The 25,677-nt window shown below is 42.6% G+C and overlaps 1 protein-coding gene across 2 annotated transcripts in view; it reads left to right on the top strand.

Annotated features, from left to right (window-relative positions):
- LOC128662256 (uncharacterized) overlaps positions 1–25,677 on the top strand; it is a 78,099-nt gene that overhangs the window by 40,444 nt on the left and 11,978 nt on the right. The window contains exons 2-3 of one of the 2 annotated variants that reach the window (XM_053716077.1): positions 3,354–3,461; positions 11,810–11,914. In XM_053716077.1, coding sequence (XP_053572052.1) covers positions 3,354–3,461; positions 11,810–11,914 — 213 coding nt within the window. The remainder of the gene's footprint in view (positions 1–3,353; positions 3,462–11,809; positions 11,915–25,677) is intronic. The other variant, XM_053716078.1, reaches the window with a different exon arrangement.

The following is a 25,677-nucleotide window of genomic DNA, read 5'->3' as shown; positions in this document are numbered from 1 at the left end:
ATTAATATTACACATTCCAATGTTGGAAAATGTTATTTTCATTTTAAATAAATATTTCAATATATATCTATATATACCCATACTTGTATATATATTCATATAGATATATATTTTACATTAATATTATATATATATATATATATATATATTAAAATTAAAAATATTTTTTTCTATGTGAAGAACATTGGAATGTAAAATATGCGTAACATTGCTTGTGCAATGCCGCCCCCTGCAGTTTCGCGGCCAATCGGTCGCTAGCAGGGAGTGTCAATCAGCCCGATCGTATAGGATCGGGCAGATTGCAGACCGTAGCCTCAGAGGCAGCGAACCAGTTATGGAGCCGGCGAGCCTGAAGGCTCGCACGGAAACAGGGGCATCAGGAGCCGTTTGGCCCTTGATAATTCGGCCTAATTCTATTTTAAATTAGAGGTTCTGTGTTCTTCCAGCTGCTAGCAAACACTTCTCAGCATTGGTTCTATTTGGGGGATTGGCGATATTTAAAAAAACCTTTATTACTAACTAACCATATAAATACGTAATGAGACACAATATTTGAAAGCGTGAGGTCTCATGATTCAAATGTGGGGTTTCAGCAGTTATGTGATTGTCATAGTAATAATATCATCTGGCAATTTTGTGTTGTTGTTTCAATGTAAATTGTTTAGTTATGCATAGTGAAGCAACTGTGCAATATACTTTAATTATTTATGTTGCCAAGGCTAACCCTGCTACATGTATGTATCAGGCTTTAACTGATAACAACTGCTAAATAATGTAACAATGTAATTCATAGTAACAATAGACCATGGGGCATTTTTATGATTGTGTGAGCAGACATGATCCGATATAGTGGATCCTGTCTGCTGCACATCGATAAATGCCAACAGCATACACTCTCAGCATTTATCATTGCACCAGCAATTCTTGTGTACTACTGGTGCAATGCAGCCCCCTGCAGAAAGAAAAGGTAAGTATTTTAACAAAAGCAGTATTAAACCGGGCACTCATTCCTCAAACTTTACATTCACTTTAAATTACTTTCTGTGCCTGAACACAGGGTTATCTATATGGCCCACGTGAACTATCAAGTCTTTTGTTGTGAAAAGCAATTTAAAAAGCATGTGATTAGAGGCAGCCCTCAAGGGCTTAGAAATTAGCATATGAGCCTACCTAGGTTTAGTTTCAACTAAGAATACCAAGAGAAAAAAGCAAATTTGATGATAAAAGTAAATTGGAAAGTTAATTAAAATTACATGTCCTAACTGAATAATGAAAGCTTAATTTTGACTAGACTGTCCCTTTAAATTCTGCACCTGGCATTTTCCAAGTTGAACTTAAAATATAATACAAGAAAGGAGTTAAAGGGTCATTATAGTTGATAAATTACATGCCCTAATTCATTAGAGTATGTCATTTCAAGACTACAGGGAGTGCAGAATTATTAGGCAAGTTGTATTTTTGAGGATTAATTTTATTATTGAACAACAACCATGTTCTCAATGAACCCAAAAAACTCATTAATATCAAAGCTGAATAGTTTTGGAAGTAGTTTTTAGTTTGTTTTTAGTTATAGCTATTTTAGGGGGATATCTGTGTGTGCAGGTGACTATTACTGTGCATAATTATTAGGCAACTTAACAAAAAACAAATATATACCCATTTCAATTATTTATTTTTACCAGTGAAACCAATATAACATCTCAACATTCACAAATATACATTTCTGACATTCAAAAACAAATCAGTGACCAATATAGCCACCTTTCTTTGCAAGGACACTCAAAAGCCTGCCATCCATGGATTCTGTCAGTGTTTTGATCTGTTCACCATCAACATTGCGTGCAGCAGCAACCACAGCCTCCCAGACACTGTTCAGAGAGGTGTACTGTTTTCCCTCCTTGTAAATCTCACATTTGATGATGGACCACAGGTTCTCAATGGGGTTCAGATCAGGTGAACAAGGAGGCCATGTCATTAGATTTTTCTTCTTTTATACCCTTTCTTGCCAGCCACGCTGTGGAGTACTTGGACGTGTGTGATGGAGCATTGTCCTGCATGAAAATCATGTTTTTCTTGAAGGATGCAGACTTCTTCCTGTACCACTGCTTGAAGAAGGTGTCTTCCAGAAACTAGCAGTAGGACTGGGAGTTGAGCTTGACTCCATCCTCAACCCGAAAAGGCTTCACAAGCTCATCTTTGATGATACCAGCCCAAACCAGTACTCTACCTCCACCTTGCTGGCGTCTGAGTCGGACTGGAGCTCTCTGCCCTTTACCAATCCAGCCACGGGCCCATCCATCTGGCCCATCAAGACTCACTCTCATTTCATCAGTCCATAAAACCTTAGAAAAATCAGTCGAGATATTTCTTGGCCCAGTCTTGAAGTTTCAGCTTGTGTGTCTTGTTCAGTGGTGGTCGTCTTTCAGCCTTTCTTACCTTGGCCATGTCTCTGAGTATTGCACACCTTGTGCTTTTGGGCACTCCAGTGATGTTGCAGCTCTGAAATATGGCCAAACTGGTGGCAAGTGGCATCTTGGCAGCTGCACGCCTGACTTTTCTCAGTTCATGGGCAGTTATTTTGCGCCTTGGTTTTTCCACACGCTTCTTGCGACCCTGTTGACTATTTTGAATGAAACGCTTGATTGTTCGATGATCACGCTTCAGAAGCTTTGCAATTTTAAGAGTGCTGCATCCCTCTGCAAGATATCTCACTATTTTTGACTTTTCTGAGCCTGTCAAGTCCTTCTTTTGACCCATTTTGCCAAAGGAAAGGAAGTTGCCTAATAGCTATGCACACCTGATATAGGGTGTTGATGTCATTAGACCACACCCCTTCTCATTACAGAGATGCACATCACCTAATATGCTTAATTGGTAGTAGGCTTTCGAGCCTATACAGCTTGGAGTAAGACAACATGCATAAAGAGGATGATGTGGTCAAAATACTCATTTGCCTAATAATTCTGCACTCCCTGTATGAACCCAACTATACTGTGTGTTTACCCCAGCAAAGGGGTTAAACACATACTAGAAGTGCTGCTTGGGATCTGCAGAGCACTGCTGCTCCCAAACAGAAACAGTCACTGATCCAATCAACAGTGCTAGTTACACATTGTTTAACTCTTTGCTGCTGGGGTAGAAACACACAATAGTGTAGGGTCAATAGTCTTAAAATTACATGTTCTTCTAACAAATAGTTTAGCCATTTTAAGTTTCAAGTAAAGATACCAAGAGGTAAATTTGACTACATAAGTGAACTGTTTTAAATTGTGCAATCTAACTGAATTATAAAAAAATAATTTTGACTTCTCACAAGTAAATTTTCTCCCCATTTCATCTCTTCCTCTCCATAGAGGACAGTGATATATACCTTGAAGCAGAAGAGAGTTTATATGAACCAGTCCAAGGCAATGAGAAGATCAAGTGTAGACCAAGTTGGGGGAGTGATCAGCCAACTCGAGGTACGAAAGCAGAAACAAGGTTACTAAAGGGATACTAGACTTTGATTTTATAGTCATGTTTGTGGCAACAATGACATTTATTATAAACTGTGTACTGACTTTTGTGAATGTACTCTCAAGAGTTATTGGGGCCTATTTATGAAAGGCCTGTCAGACATGATTCGACATTGCGGATCATGTCCGACAGACCTCGCTGAATGTGGAGAGCAATATGCTCTCCGCATTCAGCATTGCAGCAGCAGCTCTTGTGAACTACTGGTGCAACGCCGCCCCCTGCAGATTGGCCGCTAGCAGCAGGGTGTCAATCAACCCGATCGTATTTGATTGGGTTGAATTGCGGCGATGTCTGTCCGCCTCCTCAGAGCAGGCGGACAGGTTATGGAGCAGCGGTCTGAAGGCTCGCCTGAATCACGGGCACTCAAGCTCCGTACGGAGCTTGATAAATGGGCCCCGTAAAGTCATGTTCAGCTGGGTCACAAACCAGGAATATAAACCAGGACAAAGGTCAGGAAAACCGGCTAAACAAATTAGCCTATGTTAGAAAACACAATCCATAATCAAATACAGGAGACAAATCTGAAACAAAAATCATGGTATAGGACAAGCTGAAGAAGTAAAAGGGATATGAAATAGATCACTGGTTTTCAAACCTGTCCTGAGGTCTCCCTAACAGGCCACATTTTGAGGATATCTGATCAAGAGCACAGGTAAAATAATCAGATGATAATTAAACATTGTTATTTTACCGGCTCTCATCCAAGGTAATCCAGAAAACCTGGCCTGTTGGGGAGGCCTGAAGACAGGTTTTAAAACCATTGGTAAAGATTTATATCAAAAAAATATATCAGATACGTATAGAAATATCTATTTAAAAATAAATAGAACATCTTCTTTTATGTGAAGAACATTTTCAATTTGCCCGTTCCATTGAAGTTAATGGGGAAAAAGCAGTTAATGTGGTCGCAATATCAGTAGTCCTCGAGTTAGAGTGCGTCGGCTTCTGTTCGCAAGTAAACATTCTACTTTCAACTTGTAATACGCCTGCTAACCCATACGTTAAAAGTTTACTTCCGGTTGTGTTTACATGCAAGCAAAATCTCTATATAGTGCACCACTTGTAATCTGGCCCATATTTGGCAGAGTAAATAATACATTTTCTTCATTTTTGCCCTCCACAAAAAAATGTAAAAAAACTTTCTAGTAATTATTTTTCATTCATAAAGCAGAAAAAATTAAACCATTAAAACCAAATCACAGTTAAAATTACTCTTGTAAAATATAACAAAAAATCCACCACCTCATCAAACATGGACAACTCTTATTATCTTTATTTCACTAATTGCACAAAACAATGGCTCAGTTACACAGATAAACAAAATACGGATCAAGTCATTTATAGCCTTTCTTAAAACCAATTGATGCAATTGCAAAATCAATCTAATTTTCTACAGGAATAGTAATGCAATCTTTTAGGGGTAGATTTATCACAAGTCGAGCGGACATGATTCGCTATAGCAAATTTAACATTGCACAAGCATTTCATGTGAAATGCTTGTGCAATGCTGCCCACTGCAGGGGGTGTCAATCATCCTGATCAGAAGTTAGGGAGCAGTGGTCTTACGAGTCGGAAACGAAAGGCGTAGAATGCAGCATCCGCTGCATAATAAATCTACCCCTTAGAGATCATATTTATATATATATATATATATATAAATATAAATATGTACACACACACACATATCAGTAGTGATTACGGCTCACGCCGAAACGTGTATACTGGTTTGTGTGTACTTGTGCACTGTGTTACTTTCTACTTTTTTGCTCCTCCCTTGAATACTTTTTAATGGATTTATATTAAAGCATTGACTTTTTAAACTCTACAACTGCTTGTCATCCTCTTCTTCGTTTTTGGATACTTATGCTTATAGCCTGTTGTGACAGCAGTTCTCCTTTAAAGTAGCGTTTGTTCCCCATTGGACTGTCTGTAAACAGTACCGTCCCAACCCTCCATCAGATTGGCTCTGTGCAAAGGGGTGTGTGTTGCGGCTACGTTGGAGACAAGATACGTGTAACTTACACGTCAGCGGGAATTCCCCGAAGAAGGAAGCCGGCGTTTTCGCTCCATTGTGGCGGTGTGTTCCAGATGGGGAGAGATGGTAAGTGAGGGCAAGTCTTCACTATGTTCCCTCTCCCTCTCGCACCCCACTCTATCACTTTGAGTGGCTACATTGCATTAGAGCACTTACATAGATAATACCGCTTAACACCACCTGAAGACATCTTTCTACTTTGAGGCTGGGAGGTACACTTTATGGTCTTAGAGCTGCCTGGTTTTCAGCTCTTGAAGCACTGGGTTCTGTGTGCGCGATACGCCAGGGAATACAGCCCCACGATTGGAGCATATGGGTCCTGAAATTCAGTTGTACGCATAACGTTACCCCTGAGCATGTGAATAACAGAACTTGTGCAGTCCGATTATATCTTCATTTATACACATCATAGTGTATTAGTGCAACTCTTATTTTTATATGTTTCTATATTGTTGTTGCATGGGAACTATATCGAATCTACAGAGACAGCTACGAGTAGTGAACACTCAGTACTACACCTTTCTCTTTTTGTTTTTTTGTTCACACACACACATACACACACACATATATATATATATATATATATATACACACATACCACAACCGACATAACCTTAAACTTAGCTCATTCTCCCCTGTTACTGAGGAAGAAGTTTCGGCACTTATACTGCACTCTCACCTCACTACCTGTCCCCTTGACCCTATCCCCTCACAGCTACTCCCCTCCCTCTCTGCTACCCTTACCCCTATACTCACACACACTTTCAACCTCTCGCTCAGCACCGGTATATTTCCCTCATCGCTGAAACATGCACTGGTCACACCTATCCTCAAAAAACCTTCTCTTGATCCTACCTCCCCATCCAACTACCGCCCTATTTCCCTCCTCCCTCTTGCATCAAAGCTTCTCAAAAAACTAGTTTATGCACGCCTATCCCATTCCCTTACAATAAACTCCCTCCTTGACCCACTGCAATCTGGATTTCATCCCCATCACTCCACAGATACAGCAATTGTTAAGGTTACAAATGACCTACTTACAGCAATATCAAAAGGCCACTTCTCTGTGCTTATTCTCCTTGATCTGTCCACAGCCTTTGACACTGTTGACTACCCTCTTTTGCTCCAAACCCTCCAATCCTTCGGCATCTGTGACACAGCCCTCTCGTGGCTCTCTTCCTACCTGTCAAACCGTACCTTAAGTGTAGTCTTCTCTGGGGCCTCCTCTGCCGCGTCACCACTTTCTGTCGGAGTACCGCAAGGCTCTGTCTTTGGTCCCCTTCTCTTCTCAATCTACACGTCATCACTAGGCTCCCTAAAAAAAGTCCCGCGGTTTACAATATCATTGGTATGCCGATGACACCCAAATCTACTTCTCTGCACCAGACCTATCTCCTTCCTTGCTAACCCATGTCACTAATTGTCTTTCTCACATCTCTAACTGGATGTCCTCTCACTACCTCAAGCTAAATCTCTCCAAAACTGAGCTCCTTATTTTCCCCCCTTCTTCAAAACTCTCGACCCCCAATCTCTCTATAACTGTCGACAACTCCATCATTACCCCTACCCCGCATGCGCAATGTCTCGGGGTCACATTTGACTCAGATCTTTTTTTCACTCCTCACATTCAGTCCTTGGCTAAAGCCTGCCGCTTCCACCTTAAAAACATCTCTAAAATTAGACACTTCCTTACACAAGACACAACTAAGATTTTAATCCACTCTCTCATTCTTTCCCGCCTTGATTACTGCAACTCTGTCCTCTTTGGTCTCCCCACCTTCCACCTAGCTCTTTTACAATCCATAATGAATGCCTCTGCCAGACTCATCTTCCTTATACGTCGCTCTTCATCTGCTGCACCTCTCTGCCAATCCCTTCACTGGCTTCCTCTTGCCTCTAGGATCAAACACACAATTCTCATTCTGACATACAAAGCCCTCAACTGCACTGCTCCCCCCTATATCTTAGACCTTTTCTCCAGATACTCTCCCTCCCGTCCCCTTTGCTCTGCTCATGACCTCCTACTCTACTCCTCTCTTGTCACCTCATCACACTCCCGTTTACAGGACTTCTCCAGACTGGCTCCCATCTTGTCGAACGCTCTGCCTCGCTCCACAAGACTCTCTTCTAGTTTTAAAAGCTTCAAGTCTATACTGTTCAGGGATGCATACAACCTACTCTAACCTTTCTTTATACCAGTTCCTCTCCTCCATTGCTATCCCCTGAACCCCCCTTAGCATGTAAGCCTAAGAGTCCAGCTGTTTGTAGATCACCTTCTTAAGAGCTGACTACAACAGTGCAACTCTCGGCAGGGCCCTCTACCCATTTGATCCATATAATTGTTTTGTTGTACTCCACTTTTGTTTATAGCGCTGCAGAATCTGTTGGTGCTCTACAAATAACCGATAATAATAAAATAATAATAATAATATACAAATATTGTAGTAGCCATATTAGTCCAGAAATTGTATATCAAAATATATATATATATATATATATATATATAAGTATTGCAGTATGCAGTAATACCTTTTTATTGGACCAACTTTACATAGTAAAATACAAGTTTTCAAAATGTCTCTCTTTTCAGGTTAGTATTGCTTCAGACCTTAAGGAAGAGAGAAATCTTGAAAGCTTGTCTTTTCTATGTAAAGTTAGTCCAATAAAAAAGGTATTACTGAATGATGCAATACTCTTGTTATTTTGATATATATACAGTCATGGCCAAAAATATTGGCACCCCTGCATTTCTGTCAGATAATGCACCACTTCACCCAGAAAATTGTTGCAATTACAAATGTTTAGGCATTCTCATGTTAATTTCTTTTGTTTGTATTGATATGACGCAAAAAAGTGGAGAAAAAAAACCCAAATCTGACACGTTCCATGCAAAACTCCAAAAATGGACTGGACAAAATTATTGGCACCCTCAATTTAATATTTGGTAGCACACCCCTTGGAAAAAATAACTAAATCAATCACTTACTGTAACTATCAATACGTTTCTTATACCTTACAACTCTTCTTTCGCCAACTGCTCCAGGTCTCTCAGATTGGAAGGGTTCCTTTTCCCAACTGCTGTTTTGAGATCTCTCCACAGGTGCTCTTTGGGATTCAGATCTGGATTCATTGCTGGCAAGTTCAGTACTCTCCATCCCTTTGTGTTAAATCATTTCTGGGTGCTTTTTGATGTGTGCTTTGGGTCATTGTCCTGCTTTAAGACCCATGACCTCTGACGGAGACCCAACATTCTGACACTGAGCCCTACATTGCACCACATAATTATTTTGTATTCTTGAGATTTCATAATGCCATGCACACAGTCAAGACATCCAGTACTTGAAGCAGCAAAGCAACCCCCAAAACATCAGTGAACCTCCACCATGTTTGACTGTAGGGACTGTATTCTTTTCTTTAAAAGCCTCATTTCTTTTTCTTAAAACAGTATAATGATGGGCTTTATCAAAAAGATGTAATTTTGTTTAGTCTGTCCACAGCACATTCTCCCAAAAGGATTTTGGCTTCCTCAGGTAAGTTTTGGCAAACTCCAATCTGGCTTTTTTATGTTTCTGTGTCTGCAGTGGGGTCCTCCACCATTCGAACAACCCTTTGTTGTAATCTTTGATCAATTTTTCAATTTCATCCACTTCCAGGGAGATTAGCTACAGTGCCATGGGCTGTAAACTTCTTGACAATGTTACGCACAGTGGATACAAGAACATTAAGATCTCTGGAGATGGACTTGTAACCTTGAGATTGTCCATGCATTTCCACAATTTTTGTTCTTAAATCCTCAGACATTTTCTTTGCTGCTCTTTCTCTTCTCCATGCTCAGTGTGGCACACAGACACACAACAGAAAGGTTGAGTCAATTTTTCACCATTTTAACTGGTTGCCGGTGTGATTTCTATATTGTCAGCACCTGTTAATTTATACAAGTGAGTTTAATTACAAATTACAGGAGCATCACAAACTTGGAATGCAATTATTTCTTACAAATTTGAGAAGGTGCCAAAAATTTTGTCCAGTCCATTTTTGGAGTTTTGCGTGGAATGTGTCAGATCTGGCTTTTTTTCTCTCCACTTTTGTGTGTCATACCAATACAAACAAAATAAATGGTGCATTATCTGACAGAAATGCAGGGGTGCCAATATTTTTGGCCATGACTGTATATATATATAGCAGTTCCATGATAAGTGCACTCACTTTAACAGATAACATCCACCGGGTTGCCAGAGTAAACTTATTTAGAAGGTAGGGTATAGACACAGCATTCACCGGAATTTCCACATCATGTATCAGAGTAAAACTTTGCTTTTATTTCAAAAAGTAAAAACCATTTGTTCCAAACGTTTTGGTGTCATAACAGACACCTTTGTCAATGGTGATATCCAAACAAAACAGACAGCGGTGTAACATATACACACAGGTGATTACCATTTATAAGCAGAGAACACGCCCCCATTTTCACGCCATCTGGAGCTAGCCACGTCATGCACTATGTCCATTGCAATACGTGTAGATAGACACCACATGGCTAATTAGCATATAAAACGTACAAACACAGGGATGACACACATAGCATCAGCTCGGTGAGCACATGTAACAGCCATTTTCCATGGCTAGCCGAAAAGGCGTCTAGCATAAAGCTCTGCATGTGATTAAAACCATTTTAAATAAAGAACATTTGAGATTTAACCTAATGCCAACAAAGTATCTAATACATTGCTACTTAAGTACAAATAATAATAATGTATCACCCCAAGGAGTTACATTCGTAAATCTTGTGTATGGATCAGAACCTTTCACAAATTCACAGTAGCGGACGGATAGCAAACTCGATTTATCATAGAAAGAAACTATAGTCCAACATCATATTCAAACCTTTATGGGCTAAAGTCTGTAGGTTATACATCCACTTGGCTTCAATTTGTAACAGTTTCTGGGGATAGCCTTCCCACAATGTAAGAAGTAGCGGTCATTAGACCACTGCTTCTTACACTCTTGCTCGCTGTTAGTGATTGACAGTCCCTTCTCTCGTGCTATTGGTTGCACAGGTGAAGGGGCGGGCATTACACACTCAGCGGATGGTGTAATGCTGCATACGGGTCAGCGGACTGACAAATCCCCTGCCCATATGTGGAGAAGGCACGCTTCCTAGCAAGTCCTGGGACAATCATCCTGGCAGCTAAAGTGGGGTGTGAAAAGCTGGGACTTTTCAGAGCAAGCTCAGACGCTTGGAAACATGGCAGCCTCCACACACGTGTTGCTGTGGAGGCTGCCATGTTTTTATACATATAATATGATTTTTCGTGTGCTCTAGAGAATGTAGCCCATTTCTTTTCACTTCATACGTAGCGTATGAAGTGAAAAGAAATGGGCTACATTATCTAGAGCACACAACAAATCATATTATATGTATATAAACACAAAGACCTGACGTTCAAGCACTGTGTATTTCCCTCACGGGGTGGGCTGGTGATCGTTGTGTGGGCGGGTTAGAGATGTGTGGGCGGGGTATAGGAATTGCCGATTTTGATCCCCAGAGCCAAGAATGATTTCCCCAGTCTCTTGGAAAACATTGCAACTCTGACCCACCTCTATTACTTACAGGATAAGCTACAGGGGCTGAGCCGAGAGCAGCTGAATGGAGGTGGGTCAGAGTTCCGATGTTTGCGAAGAGACTGGGGAACTCCTCGACAGGCAGCTACAATACAAGGGAGCTTAGTAAAAACGTTCGCATGCGCAGTCCATTATTGTGCAGCAGATCCCTTTGCAGCGCATGCAAACCGTTTTTTTGAAGCTCCCTTGCTTGTGACGTCACCTAGCGCCACGTCATCGCTGGGAGTGAAGCGCCTCCACTAGCTCCTGAGAGCTGCCCGAACGCGGCCATAGAGATGTTCAAGTGATATTTTCTAGTCAGCTTTTTACAGCTATGCTGCATCACTTGCAAGTGCTTTAACATTTGGGTATCATGTCCCTTTAAGCAAAATAAGGAAAAAGTTACTCACTCATACACAGACACACACATGCCCTCACTAATATACTCTCATACATACAGACTCTCACTTATACACACTCACTTATACATACATGGTATTTTACTAGGCTACAATACTGTCCTAAACCTATTATAACTATACTTCTATAAACTAACCTAAGTTTACTTATTTAAAAGTTACCAAAATAAATGCACTAAAAAAAAACTTTTAACAATCAACTTATCTATTCATACTATTCCTACATTTGTTTCCTTAGTTCAAAGTGGCATATATGTGCAAGAAGACAGTATACATGAGCGTATGACAGGCAGTAAAAAGACAAAGGCTGGCAAGCACTGGTGGAGACGTCAACCAATAGGAGGTAAGGAATAAAGAATACTCTTGGGATGATCTATGTTATTTTAGTTATAAAGCCTCAATTTTAACTATTTAGGGCTAGATTACAAGAGGAGCACTAAATTATCGCGCACCCACAAATGGGCACATTTGCCCGTTTGCGGGCGCGCAATAAATAACCAGCCATTACATTATTTGCGAGCTTGCGGTAGCAATTAGCACTCAGACAATTAACCAGAGATCAGATCTATAGTAGTGATGACGCGAACCTAAAAATTTGGGTTCGCGAACGGAGAACTCGAACTTCCACAAAAGTTCGCGAACCGGCGAACTGCCATAGACGTCAATAGGCAGGCGAATTTTAAAACCCACAGGGACTCTTTCTGGCCACAATAGTGATGGAAAAGTTGTTTCAAGGGCACTCACACCTGGACTGTGGCATGGCGGAGGGGGATCCATGGCAAAACTCCCATGGAAAATTACATAGTTGATGCAGAGTCTGGTTTTAATCCATAAAGGGCATAAATCCCCTAACATTCCTAAATTGTTTGGAATAACGTGCTTTAAAACATCAGGTATGATGTATCAATCAGGTAGTGTAAGGGTTACGTGTAAGGGTTACGCCCGCTTCACAGTGCGCAGTGTAGGTGATATACCTGCCCTGACCATGCTTTGCAGACCAGGTATCAGTAGTCAGATGGAGCCTTGCCCCAACGCTGTGTGCCAGACATGCCATTATAGAAGACTTATATGGCTTTGGCGTTGCTTTTTGGTAATTAGAAGGCTGCTAAATGCCACTGTGCACCACACGTGTTTTATGTCCAGCAGTGAAGGGGTTAATTAGGGAGCATGTAGGCAGCTTGAAGAGTTAATTTTAGCTTAAGTGTAGTGTAGTAGACAACCCATAGTATTGATCTAGGCCCATTTTGGTATATTTCATGCCACCATTTCACCGCCAAATGCGATCAAATAAAAAAAAATTGTTCACTTTTTCACAAACTTTAGGTTTCTCACAGAAATTATTTACAAACAACTTATGCAATTATGGCATAAATGGTTGTAAATGCTTCTCTGGGATCCCCTTTGTTCAGAAATAGCAGACTTATATGGCTTTGGCGTTGCTTTTTGGTAATTAGAAGGCTGCTAAATGCCACTGCGCACCACACCTGTTTTATGCCCAGCAGTGAAGGGGTTAATTAGGGAGCATGTAGGGAGCTTGTAGAGTTAATTTTAGCTTAAGTGTAGTGTAGTAGACAACCCAAAGTATTGATCTAGGCCCATTTTGGTATATTTCATGCCACCATTTCACCGCCAAATGCGATCAAATTTAAAAAAAACTTACATTTTTTCGCAATTTTAGGTTTCTCACTGAAATTATTTACAAACAGCTTGTGCAATTATGGCACAAATGGTTGTAAATGCTTCTCTGGGATCCCCTTTGTTCAGAAATAGCAGACATATATGACTTTGGCGTTGCTTTCTGGTAATTAGAAGGCCGCTAAATGCTGCTGCGCATCACACGTGTATTATGGCTAGCAGTGAAGGGGTTAATTAGGTAGTTTGTAGGGAGCTTGCAGGGTTAATTTTAGCTTTAGTGTAGAGATCAGCCTCCCACCTGACACATCAGACCCCCTGATCCCTCCCAAACAGCTCCCTTCCCTCCTCCACCCCACAATTGTCTCCGCCATCTTAAGTACTGGCAGAAAGTCTGCCAGTACTAAAATAAAAGGTTTTACATTTTTTTTATTTTTTTAAGCATATTTACATATGCTGTGGTGTAGCATCCCCCCTTAGCCCCCAACCTCCCTGATCCCCCCCAAAACAGCTCTCTAACCCTCACCATCTGCCTTATTGGCAGCCATCTTGGGTACTGGCAGCTGTCTGCTATTATTTCACAGTCAAAAAAGTGTTGTTTTTTTAAAATGTATACTACTGTTACACCAGATATGAGTGGTGGCACTGGGCAAGTGGGCGCAGTATACGCTGTGAGCCTGACACACACGCTGGCAGGCAGGCAACTGCAATTAGATTACACAGGAAAAAAAAAAAAAAGCAGACTGATGTTCTAGCCCTAAAAAGGGCTTTTTTGGGTGCTGTCCTTACAGCAGAGATCAGATCAGGGGCGTATTAAGGCATAGGCCAACGAGGCCGGTGCCTAGTGCAGCAGATTTTTAAGGGGCAGCAGAATTTTGAGTCCCTGGGGCCATTCTACTGAACTCAGGGCCGGGTGGCTAAATCAACCAATTACATATGACTTAAATGGCTGGCCCAGCTATTGCTATCCTATGGGATTGTATGTGAGTGCGCATGACGTGGTGACAGTGGAGGAGGAGCTAACTTGTGCAGCCTGTCCTGGACTGAGAGGGAATGCGGTATTCTTCCTGGCTCCACCACGTGATTGAGACTCACACAGACTACACAGTGCAGTGTGCACTACACCGTGACCACTGTGAAACAGCATATGCCTTTCTCCCTTCAATACATCTTCATTAGGCATTAAAATACGGATTAATCACTAAATACTTGTACATTTACTGTTTGTCTATCTGTCATACATGCAAAGAATAAGTATTTATTGCTGAATCTATACAACTATGTGACACAACTGAAAATATGTTGTATGCATTTAATACATTCAGAAACAATACAAGTATATACTTTATTATGATTGTATCATGTGACTTTATCCCCTAGGATACAATTCCTAAACCTATCATAACTACTGTTGTATTTTTTAAGTACTTTTAAAGGCCAGTTTGTATATTCATTACATATTTATCCAAGCAGATATTTTGCTTAAATAACTGTCAATCACCAAAGAAGATGTTTAAGGTTAAACAACTACCTACTGACAAACTATCAAACAGTGAAGGAAATTTTTTTCTTATATAAACACTTTAATCATCTGACTTGCAAAATAATGTCTTAATATATATATATATATATATATATATATATATATATATATATATATATATATATATGTGTGTGTGTGTGTGTGTGTGACCAGAGTGAATGCAAGCCCTGGTGAAAATCTGCTTAAAAAGATTTTTTTTTATTTTTTACACCCTGCCATAAAAATATTATGTCTAAAAAAAGTCCTTAAACCTGGGGTGGGGTGGGGGCAGCAGAATTTTGAGTGCCTAGGGCAGCACAAAATCTAAATACGCCCCTGGATCAGATGAGTCCTTCAGGACTGTAGTGGACACTGAATACACTAGCCTAGCTATCGATTTCCCTATTAAATCAGCAGCAGCTACACTGTCCCTCCTCTAACTAAGAATGCAGCTTCCAAATGAATCTAAAATGGATGCTGTCCAGGAGGTGGGAGGGTCTGGGAGGGAGGGTCTGCTGCTGATTGGCTGTAATGTGTATTCTGACTGTGAGGTACAGGGTCAAAGTTTACTCAATGATGACGAATAGGGGCGGATCGAACATCGCATATGTTCGCCCGCCGAGGTGAACGCGAACATGCTATGTACGCCGGCGAACAATTCGCAACATCACTAATCTATAGTTAATTTTCTTAAAGTGCCCCAAATGCCCCCAAAACAGAGGGCATTATAGCTTTTCATAAAAAAAGTAGCTTTTTAAAAAATAAAAAATAACTGCACTAGGAAGTTTTGGGGCTTTAAAGTTGGCAGGTGTGGAGTGTTAGAAAAAAACGGCACTGAAAAGTGCTTTTACATTGTGGTCTATGTGAATTGTTTGTTCCCAGTAAATATATATGGTAATATACATATATATTTATGTTAATGTTACGGTTGCCTCCAGGCTGGCTGGAAGTTGGACCGTAGAAAAGGATGCTCCTAGCGCTCACCAAAGGATCATCAGCACCGTAGACACCATAACTTCTGCGTAGCCACCATAAGTAATGCAGACTCTACGAACCACCGCTGCTGGGCTGGTATCTCGCCGTCTGCTCTGCGCCCTGGACCTACGACCAGGCTCCAGTAGGTGAACCTCTTCCTTCTGTAGAGCGAAGCAGGATCAGGAACAAGAGCTCTTACAAGAGCTCAGTAGCTAAGGGAGTATGAAGAGCATAGCAATCCCTGTAGTGATTATAGCTGTCCCCTATAAACATGAGTCAAGGCTGCAAGTTAGAGGGTCAGAAGAGGTCTGAGGTGCTGGAACACCCAGCCTGGTTTTTATTGAGGTTACATGCACACAGGACACTCCCAGGGGGGGAAGCATAAAATCCCCCATCACACATTTGGTACATTTAGATAGAGAGACAACGCCCTTTGACAGGCCACAATAGAATTACATTACTTCAGCAGATAACAAGTTACACACAAGAAAACAATGCAGTCCATCTTATCAACTAGCAGTCTGACTCCGGAGGTGATTAGACAATGGGAATGTTTATCACTAAACTTAATTAGAGCTGATGCCAGCAAACTTGTATTTAGAAAATAGCTTCTTAAAGCTGAACAAAGTTAACTCTTTCAGTTCTGACCGAAGGGTCTGTCACATAGCACTCAACGGTACACAATGAAAACTAATGCTTCTGTAACAGATGTGTATAGAGGGGGTGCAGCAGGTAATACTGACTGTTACACTACATGTGTATGGTTAGATGTGTATAGAGGGGGTGCAACAGGTAATACTGACTGTGTGGTACTTGGTTCAGTAAATAGGGCTTACTGAACCAAGTGGGAGAAAGCCAGGGACAAGTTATTTTACAGGTCTGGGGACATAGTCTTAAAGGGGCATTGTTCACCAAAGTCACAATATGTCCCCAGACGGTTCTTAAAGGGCCATACACACCCAATAAAAGTTAATACGTTTTCAGGGGCTCAATCTTCCAGGGGCCATAGTCATGAGGAAGGAGGCTGGCAAATAGGCTTCTCCACAATCCAGGGAAGCAGGGCAATTTTCCATTTAAAGGGCCAGTTACAAATAGCAGTTTGTAACATATCTCCCCTTTTGGAGGGAGACTAACCAGGCACCTGACCTTCTGTCGGTCAGTGCCTAAGTTAGTCTCGCAACCCACCCACAAATAAACATTAGCAGCAAAGTAGCCCCCCCCACAATAAGTAGTACTGGCCTGTAGGTTCCAGGTTGTAGGATGAAAGTGTAGCATCCTCGGCCTTCCTGGCGCAGCTGGGCAAATAGCTGGTGGTACTTGGGGGGCAGAGGCCAGCGGCACTCTTCCCTGGTGCCAGTGCTTCTGCTGGGGTGAGGGGTTTACAGGCCAGTCCTGTAACAAGGGGGTCTGTAGGGCAGAGGCCAGCAGCACTCTGTCCTGATGCCAGCTCTTCTGCTGGTGGAATTGGGGCATAGTCCTGCCCGGTGGCAAAGGGAATGTGGGGGTCAGTGGGGGTTAACATCTCCACTGTTAACCCTGGGCCCAAGTTAGGAGTTAGCTGGGGAGGGGGAGATTGGCTTACCTTCTCCTCCTGATACTCCGGTGGCCGTTGGGAAGGGAGGTCAATGCTCTCCGCTCCCTGTGGAACATGCTGCGGCTGGGGAGAGAGACCGGTTGTCTCCTCTCCCTGGAAGGCACACTCCAGCTGGGGAGGGAGGTCGATGCTCTCCCCTCCCTGTAGCTGGGTCTGTCGCTGGGGATCTGGGCCGCCTGCCCAGCATCCCTGTAGGGCCGGTAGAGAGACTGCGGTCCCATCTCCACCTGCCTGCTGGGGGTCCTCCCAGGACCAGTCTATGAGGCCTGCTGCCTCGGGTATCTCTGGTTGGGGTTGGGGAAGGAGACCGGTTGTCTCTTCCCTCTGCACGGTATACTGCCGCTGGGGAGGGAGGTCGCTGCTCTCCTCTCCCTGTAACTCACTTTCTCGATGGAGACCAGGTGTCCATACCCCCAAACTCCACAGTTGGCGCTCAAAGGCTCGTGCCGCTTCGTTCTCAGTATCCAATTCCCGGATGATTCGACTGACTACCTCCTGCGCAGGGTCTGGACCATATCGGACTAGCCGCCTCTTTACCTCTGGAACGAAATCAGCGCCCTCATAGCGACGGATCAGGTTGAGGTGCTCTTCACAGGGTTCTGACCAGTGTCTTGTCAGCTCCATGCTGCTGTAGGTAGGGACGCTGCGCAGTGGCTAGCATTGCCCTCAATAACTCTCATACGATACCAGTGCTGTTGGGGTGCTGCTCCTTGCGCTAAGACGCCATCCCACTGCTGCCGCCAAATGTTACGGTTGCCTCCAGGCTGGCTGGAAGTTGGACTGTAGAAAAGGATGCTCCTAGCGCTCACCAAAGGATCATCAGCACCGTAGACACCATAACTACTGCGTAACCACCATAAGTAATGCAGACTCTACGAACCACCGCTGCTGGGCTGGTATCTCGCCGTCTGCTCTGCGCCCTGGACCTACGACCAGGCTCCAGTAGGTGAACCTCTTCCTTCTGTAGAGCGAAGCAGGATCAGGAACAAGAGCTCTTACAAGAGCTCAGTAGCTAAGGGAGTATGCAGAGCATAGCAATCCCTGTAGTGATTATAGCTGTCCCCTACAAACATGAGTCAAGGCTGCAAGTTAGAGGGTCAGAAGAGGTCTGAGGTGCTGGAACACCCAGCCTGGTTTTTATTGAGGTTACATGCACACAGGACACTCCCAGGGGGGGAAGCATAAAATCCCCCATCACACATTTGGTACATTTAGATAGAGAGACAACGCCCTTTGACAGGCCACAATAGAATTACATTACTTCAGCAGATAACAAGTTACACACAAGAAAATAATGCAGTCCATCTTATCAACTAGCAGTCTGACTCCGGAGGTGATTAGACAATGGGAATGTTTATCACTAAACTTAATTAGAGCTGATGCCAGCAAACTTGTATTTAGAAAATAGCTTCTTAAAGCTGAACAAAGTTAACTCTTTCAGTTCTGACCGAAGGGTCTGTCACATAGCTCTCAACGGTACACAATGAAAACTAATGCTTCTGTAACAGATGTGTATAGAGGGGGTGCAGCAGGTAATACTGACTGTTACACTACATGTGTATGGTTAGATGTGTATAGAGGGGGTGCAACAGGTAATACTGACTGTGTGGTACTTGGTTCAGTAAATAGGGCTTACTGAACCAAGTGGGAGAAAGCCAGGGACAAGTTATTTTACAGGTCTGGGGACATAGTCTTAAAGGGGCATTGTTCACCAAAGTCACAATATGTCCCCAGACGGTTCTTAAAGGGCCATACACACCCAATAAAAGTTAATACGTTTTTAGGGGCTCAATCTTCCAGGGGCCATAGTCATGAGGAAGGAGGCTGGCAAATAGGCTTCTCCACAATCCAGGGAAGCAGGGCAAATTTCCATTTAAAGGGCCAGTTACAAATAGCAGTTTGTAACATATCTCCCCATTTGGAGGGAGACTAACCAGGCACCTGACCTTCTGTCGGTCAGTGCCTAAGTTAGTCTCGCAACCCACCCACAAATAAACATTAGCAGCAAAGTAGCCCCCCCACAATAAGTAGTACTGGCCTGTAGGTTCCAGGTTGTAGGATGAAAGTGTAGCATCCTCGGCCTTCCTGGCGCAGCTGGGCAAATAGCTGGTGGTACTTGGGGGGCAGAGGCCAGCGGCACTCTGCCCTGGTGTCAGCGCTTCTGCTGGGGTGAGGGGTTTACAGGCCAGTCCTGTAACAAGGGGGTCTGTAGGGCAGAGGCCAGCAGCGCTCTGTCCTGATGCCAGCTCTTCTGCTGGTGGAATTGGGGCATAGTCCTGCCCGGTGGCAAAAGGAATGTGGGGGTCAGTGGGGGTTAACATCTCCACTGTTAACCCTGGGCCCAAGTTAGGAGTTAGCTGGGGAGGGGGAGATTGGCTTACCTCCTCCTCCTGATACTCCGGCGGCCTTTGGGAAGGGAGGTCGATGCTCTCCGCTCCCTGTGGAACATGCTGCGGCTGGGGAGAGAGACCGGTTGTCTCCTCTCCCTGGAAGGCACACTCCGGCTGGGGAGGGAGGTCGATGCTCTCCCCTCCCTGTAGCTGGGTCTGTCGCTGGGGATCTGGGCCGCCTGCCCAGCATCCCTGTAGGGCCGGTAGAGAGACTGCGGTCCCATCTCCACCTGCCTGCTGGGGGTCCTCCCAGGACCAGTCTATGAGGCCTGCTGCCTCGGGTATCTCTGGTTGGGGTTGGGGAAGGAGACCGGTTGTCTCTTCCCTCTGCACGGTATACTGCCGCTGGGGAGGGAGTTCGCTGCTCTCCTCTCCCTGTAACTCACTTTCTCGATGGAGACCAGGTGTCCATACCCCCAAACTCCACAGTTGGCGCTCAAAGGCTCGTGCCGATTCGTTCTCAGTATCCAATTCCCGGATGATTCGACTGACTACCTCCTGCGCAGGGTCTGGACCATATCGGACTAGCCGCCTCTTTACCTCTGGAACGAAATCAGCGCCCTCATAGCGACGGATCAGGTTGAGGTGCTCTTCACAGGGTTCTGACCAGTGTCTTGTCAGCTCCATGCTGCTGTAGGTAGGGACGCTGCGCAGTGGCTAGCATTGCCCTCAATAACTCTCATACGATACCAGTGCTGTTGGGGTGCTGCTCCTTGCGCTAAGACGCCATCCCACTGCTGCAGCCAAATGTTACGGTTGCCTCCAGGCTGGCTGGAAGTTGGACCGTAGAAAAGGATGCTCCTAGCGCTCACCAAAGGATCATCAGCACCGTAGACACCATAACTACTGCGTAACCACCATAAGTAATGCAGACTCTACGAACCACCGCTGCTGGGCTGGTATCTCGCCGTCTGCTCTGCGCCCTGGACCTACAACCAGGCTCCAGTAGGTGAACCTCTTCCTTCTGTAGAGCAAAGCAGGATCAGGAACAAGAGCTCTTACAAGAGCTCAGTAGCTAAGGGAGTATGAAGAGCATAGCAATCCCTGTAGTGATTATAGCTGTCCCCTACAAACATGAGTCAAGGCTGCAAGTTAGAGGGTCAGAAGAGGTCTGAGGTGCTGGAACACCCAGCCTGGTTTTTATTGAGGTTACATGCACACAGGACACTCCCAGGGGGGGAAGCATAAAATCCCCCATCACACATTTGGTACATTTAGATAGAGAGACAACGCCCTTTGACAGGCCACAATAGAATTACATTACTTCAGCAGATAACAAGTTACACACAAGAAAACAATGCAGTCCATCTTATCAACTAGCAGTCTGACTCCGGAGGTGATTAGACAATGGGAATGTTTATCACTAAACTTAATTAGAGCTGATGCCAGCAAACTTGTATTTAGAAAATAGCTTCTTAAAGCTGAACAAAGTTAACTCTTTCAGTTCTGACCAAAGGGTCTGTCACATAGCACTCAACGGTACACAATGAAAACTAATGCTTCTGTAACAGATGTGTATAGAGGGGGTGCAGCAGGTAATACTGACTGTTACACTACATGTGTATGGTTAGATGTGTATAGAGGGGGTGCAACAGGTAATACTGACTGTGTGGTACTTGGTTCAGTAATCCCTATTTACTGAACCAAGTGGGAGAAAGCCAGGGACAAGTTATTTTACAGGTCTGGGGACATAGTCTTAAAGGGGCATTGTTCTCCAAAGTCACAATATGTCCCCAGGCGGTTCTTAAAGGGCCATACACACCCAATAAAAGTTCATACGTTTTCAGGGGCACAATCTTCCAGGGGCCATAGTCATGAGGAAGGAGGCTGGCAAATAGGCTTCTCCACAATCCAGGGAAGCAGGGCAATTTTCCATTTAAAGGGCCAGTTACAAATAGTAGTTTGTAACAGTTAATATGTGTATATATTCAACGCAAATTCAGCCAAGAGCTGAAGAAAACGAGTACATTATTTAGCACTCATTGGGGCCTATCTATCAAGCTCCGAAAGGAGCTTGACGGCCTATGTTTCTGGCGAGTCTTCAGAATCGCCAGAAACAGCAGTTATGAAGCAGCGGTCACAAAGACAGCTGCTCCATAACCTGTCCGCCTGCTCTGAGCAGGCGGACAAACATCGCCGGAAATCAACCAGATCGAGTACGATCAGGTTGATTGACACTCCCTGCTGGCGGCCGATTGGCCGCGAGTCTGCAGGGGGCGGCATTGCACCAGCAGCTCTTGTGAGCTGCTGGTGCAATGCTGAATATGGAGAGCATATTGCTCTCCGTATTCAGCGAGGTCTGGCGGACCTGATCCGCACTGTCGGATCAGGTCCGCTAGACTTTGATAAATAGGGGCCATTATGTTATCTTGTAGCAGAATGTATCCTCTGTAAGAGGTAGTATAAAACTTAACCTTTATTTAAAACAATAGATAAAAAAAGGGGAGAAATTTAAAACCGCAAATGTATTCTCAATCAAATGTGTTTTCAAATTTCTATTATGTTAATATTATGTCAATATTTTTTATATTCTGTAATTACCAGTATTCCATATGTCAATTTATAATAACCAGTAAATTACTATTTGGTTACTGATCTAATTCTGAATAATTAAAGTTTAAATATTCCCCTTAAAATATTGTTCATTTTAAGTAATATATGATAATTTTACATTTAAAAAAAAACAGAGAGCAAGAACGCCACTCACGCGTTTCACCATTGTGGCTTTTTAAATATATACATATTAACACATAACTATATATTAAAAAATGCCATAACCGCTGCGTGACTTACCTCCTTCACTGCACTTAGGTTCTGATGCCATCTCTGACGGCATCAGAACAAGGCTCCCTTTGGAGTCTATGGAAGCGCGCTCTCGTGAGCACAATGCTTCCTAGCAATACGAACACTGGTAATACCAAGTGGAGTGCTATTTAGCACTCCACTTGTAATCTAGCCCTATAAGTATTATCTTCAATGCCATGCAACGAAGGTGATTTGAACCAAGAACATATTCAACAGAAAGCTAACTTTTTTTATACAATGTGACTGATATATATATATATATATTTATTATTTTTTTATTATTTTTTTTTTCAAGTTAAGCAGATTTCAAATGTGTGCTCTAATACAGTGCTTCTTAATTCCAGTCCTTATGGGAACAGTAACAGGCCAGATTTTCAAGATATCTGAACTAGATCACAGGTGAAAATCAGCTGATGAGTAACCTTCGTTATTAACCTGCTCTAACCCAAGGTAATCCTGAAAATATGGTCTGTTAGTGTGTCCTGATCAATGGAATTGAGACACACTGCTCTAAAACCTGAATATTAAAAATATGTGTTTTTATTAGGAGTCAAGGGCGCGATCCGATAAACGTCGTAGTTTGAGGCGCAAGCGAGGGAACCCGCGTCGCCCGCAGTTTCAGCTCGCAACTCGAGCTATCCCATATACGGCGCCGTCAGAGGCTAAAGTGCCGTAAGTCTGACAAATCAGCGATGTCATCTGCGCAAGTACAAATTTCTGGCGTCGCCAGTGACTTACGGCACGTTAGAAACTGCCGGCGCCTACAAAACCTGACTAAAGTCTAAATCACCTGCACTGTCTAACACGCCTCCCTAACATAGCCTGACATGTCTAACCCTCTATCCGCTATCCCCCCTCACTATCCTAACAATAAAATATGTATTAACCCCTAAACCGCCGCTCCCAAACCCCGCCGCAACCTAATAAAGTTATTAACCCCTAAACCGCCGCCAGCTATATTAAATCTATAACCCCCTAAAGTGAGCCCCTACCCCGCCGCTATCTATTTTAAAATTATTAACCCCTAATCTAATCCCCCTACACCGCCGCCAGCTATATTAACTATATTAACCCTAATTATATTAGGGTTAATATAGTTAATATCGTTATTATAATATATATATATATATATATATATATATATATATATATATATATATATATATAGTATAACAACCCTATCTAACTCTAACATCCCTAACTAAACTCTTATTAAAATAAATCTAATATTAATATTATTAATTAAAATATTCCTATTTAAATCTAAATTACTTACCTATAAAATAAACCCTAAGATAGCTACAATATAATTAATAATTACATTATAGCTATGTTAGGGTTTATATTTATTTTACAGGTAAATTTATAATTTTTTAACTAGGTATAATAGCTATTAAATAGTTATTAACTATTTAATAGCTACCTAGTTAAAATAATTACACAATTACCTGTAAAATAAATCCTAACCTAAGTTACAAATACACCTACACTATCAATAAATTAAAGAAACTACAAATATCTATCTAAAAATACAATTAAATAAACTAAACTAAATTACAAAAAAAAACAAACACTAAATTACAAAAAATAAAAAAAAGATTACAAGATTTTTAAGCTAATTACACCTATTCTAAGCCCCCTAATAAAATAATAAAGCCCCCCAAAATAAAAAAATTCCCTACCCTATTCTAAATGAAAAAAAGTTCAACGCTCTTTTACCTTACCAGCCCTTAAAAGGGCCTTTTGTGGGGGCATGCCCCAAAGAAAACTATTCTTTTGCCTGAAAAAAAACCCCACAATACCACCCCCCAACATTACAACCCACCACCCACATACCCCTAATCTAACCCAAACCCCCCTTAAATTAACCTAACACTACCCATTGAAGATCTCCCTACCTTGTATTCACCCAGCCGGGCCGAACTCCTCATCCGATCCGGGCGATGTCTTCCAGCAAGCGGCAGTGAAGTCTTCTTCCATCCGGGTGATGTCTTGAAGCAAGCGGCAGAGAGTCTTCTTCCATCGGCGATGTCTTCAAGCAAATCGGCATCTTCAATCTTCTTACTTCGCTCCTCCGCCGCGGAGCATCCATCCGGCACGATGACTTCCCGACGAATGAGGTTCCTTTAAATGACGTCATCCAAGATGGCGTCCGTCGAATTCTGATTGGCTGATAGGATTCTATCAGCCAATCGGAATTAAGGTAGAAAAATCTGATTGGCTGATTGAATCAGCCAATCAGATTCAAGTTCAATCCGATTGGCTGATTGGTTCAGCCAATCGGATTGAACTTGAATCTGATTGGCTGATTCAATCAGCCAATCAGATTTTTCTACCTTAATTCCGATTGGCTGATAGAATCCTATCAGCCAATCGGAATTCGACGGACGGCATCTTGGATGACGTCATTTAAAGGAACCTCATTCGTCGGGAAGTCGTCGTGCCGGATGGATGCTCCGCGGCGGAGGAGCGAAGTAAGAAGATTGAAGATGCCGATTTGCTTGAAGACATCGCCGATGGAAGAAGACTCTCTGCCGCTTGCTTCAAGACATCACCCGGATGGAAGAAGACTTCACTGCCGCTTGCTGGAAGACATCGCCCGAATCGGATGAGGAGTTCGGCCCGGCTGGGTGAATACAAGGTAGGGAGATCTTCAGGGGGGTAGTGTTAGGTTTATTTAAGGGGGGTTTGGGTTAGATTAGGGGTATGTGGGTGGTGGGTTGTAATGTTGGGGGGTGGTATTGTGTTTTTTTTTTCAGGCAAAAGAGCCGTTTTCTTTGGGGCATGCCCCCACAAAAGGCCCTTTTAAGGGCTGGTAAGGTAAAAGAGCTTTGAACTTTTTTTAATTTAGAATAGGGTAGGGAATTTTTTTTATTTTGGGGGGCTTTATTATTTTATTAGGGGGCTTAGAATAGGTGTAATTAGCTTAAAAATCTTGTAATCTTTTTTTTATTTTTTGTAATTTAGTGTTTGTTTGTTTTTGTAATTTAGTTTAGTTTATTTAATTGTATTTTTAGATAGATATTTGTAGTTTCTTTAATTTATTGATAGTGTAGGTGTATTTGTAACTTAGGTTAGGATTTATTTTACAGGTAATTGGGTAATTATTTTAACTAGGTAGCTATTAAATAGTTAATAACTATTTAATAGCTATTATACCTAGTTAAAATAATTAACAATTTACCTGT

Source organism: Bombina bombina, chromosome 6 (assembly GCF_027579735.1).
Source record: "Bombina bombina isolate aBomBom1 chromosome 6, aBomBom1.pri, whole genome shotgun sequence".
Classification (NCBI taxonomy): domain Eukaryota; kingdom Metazoa; phylum Chordata; class Amphibia; order Anura; family Bombinatoridae; genus Bombina; species Bombina bombina.
The sequence above is the reverse complement of the archived record's forward strand: the minus strand, read 5'-3'. Positions and strand labels throughout refer to the sequence as shown.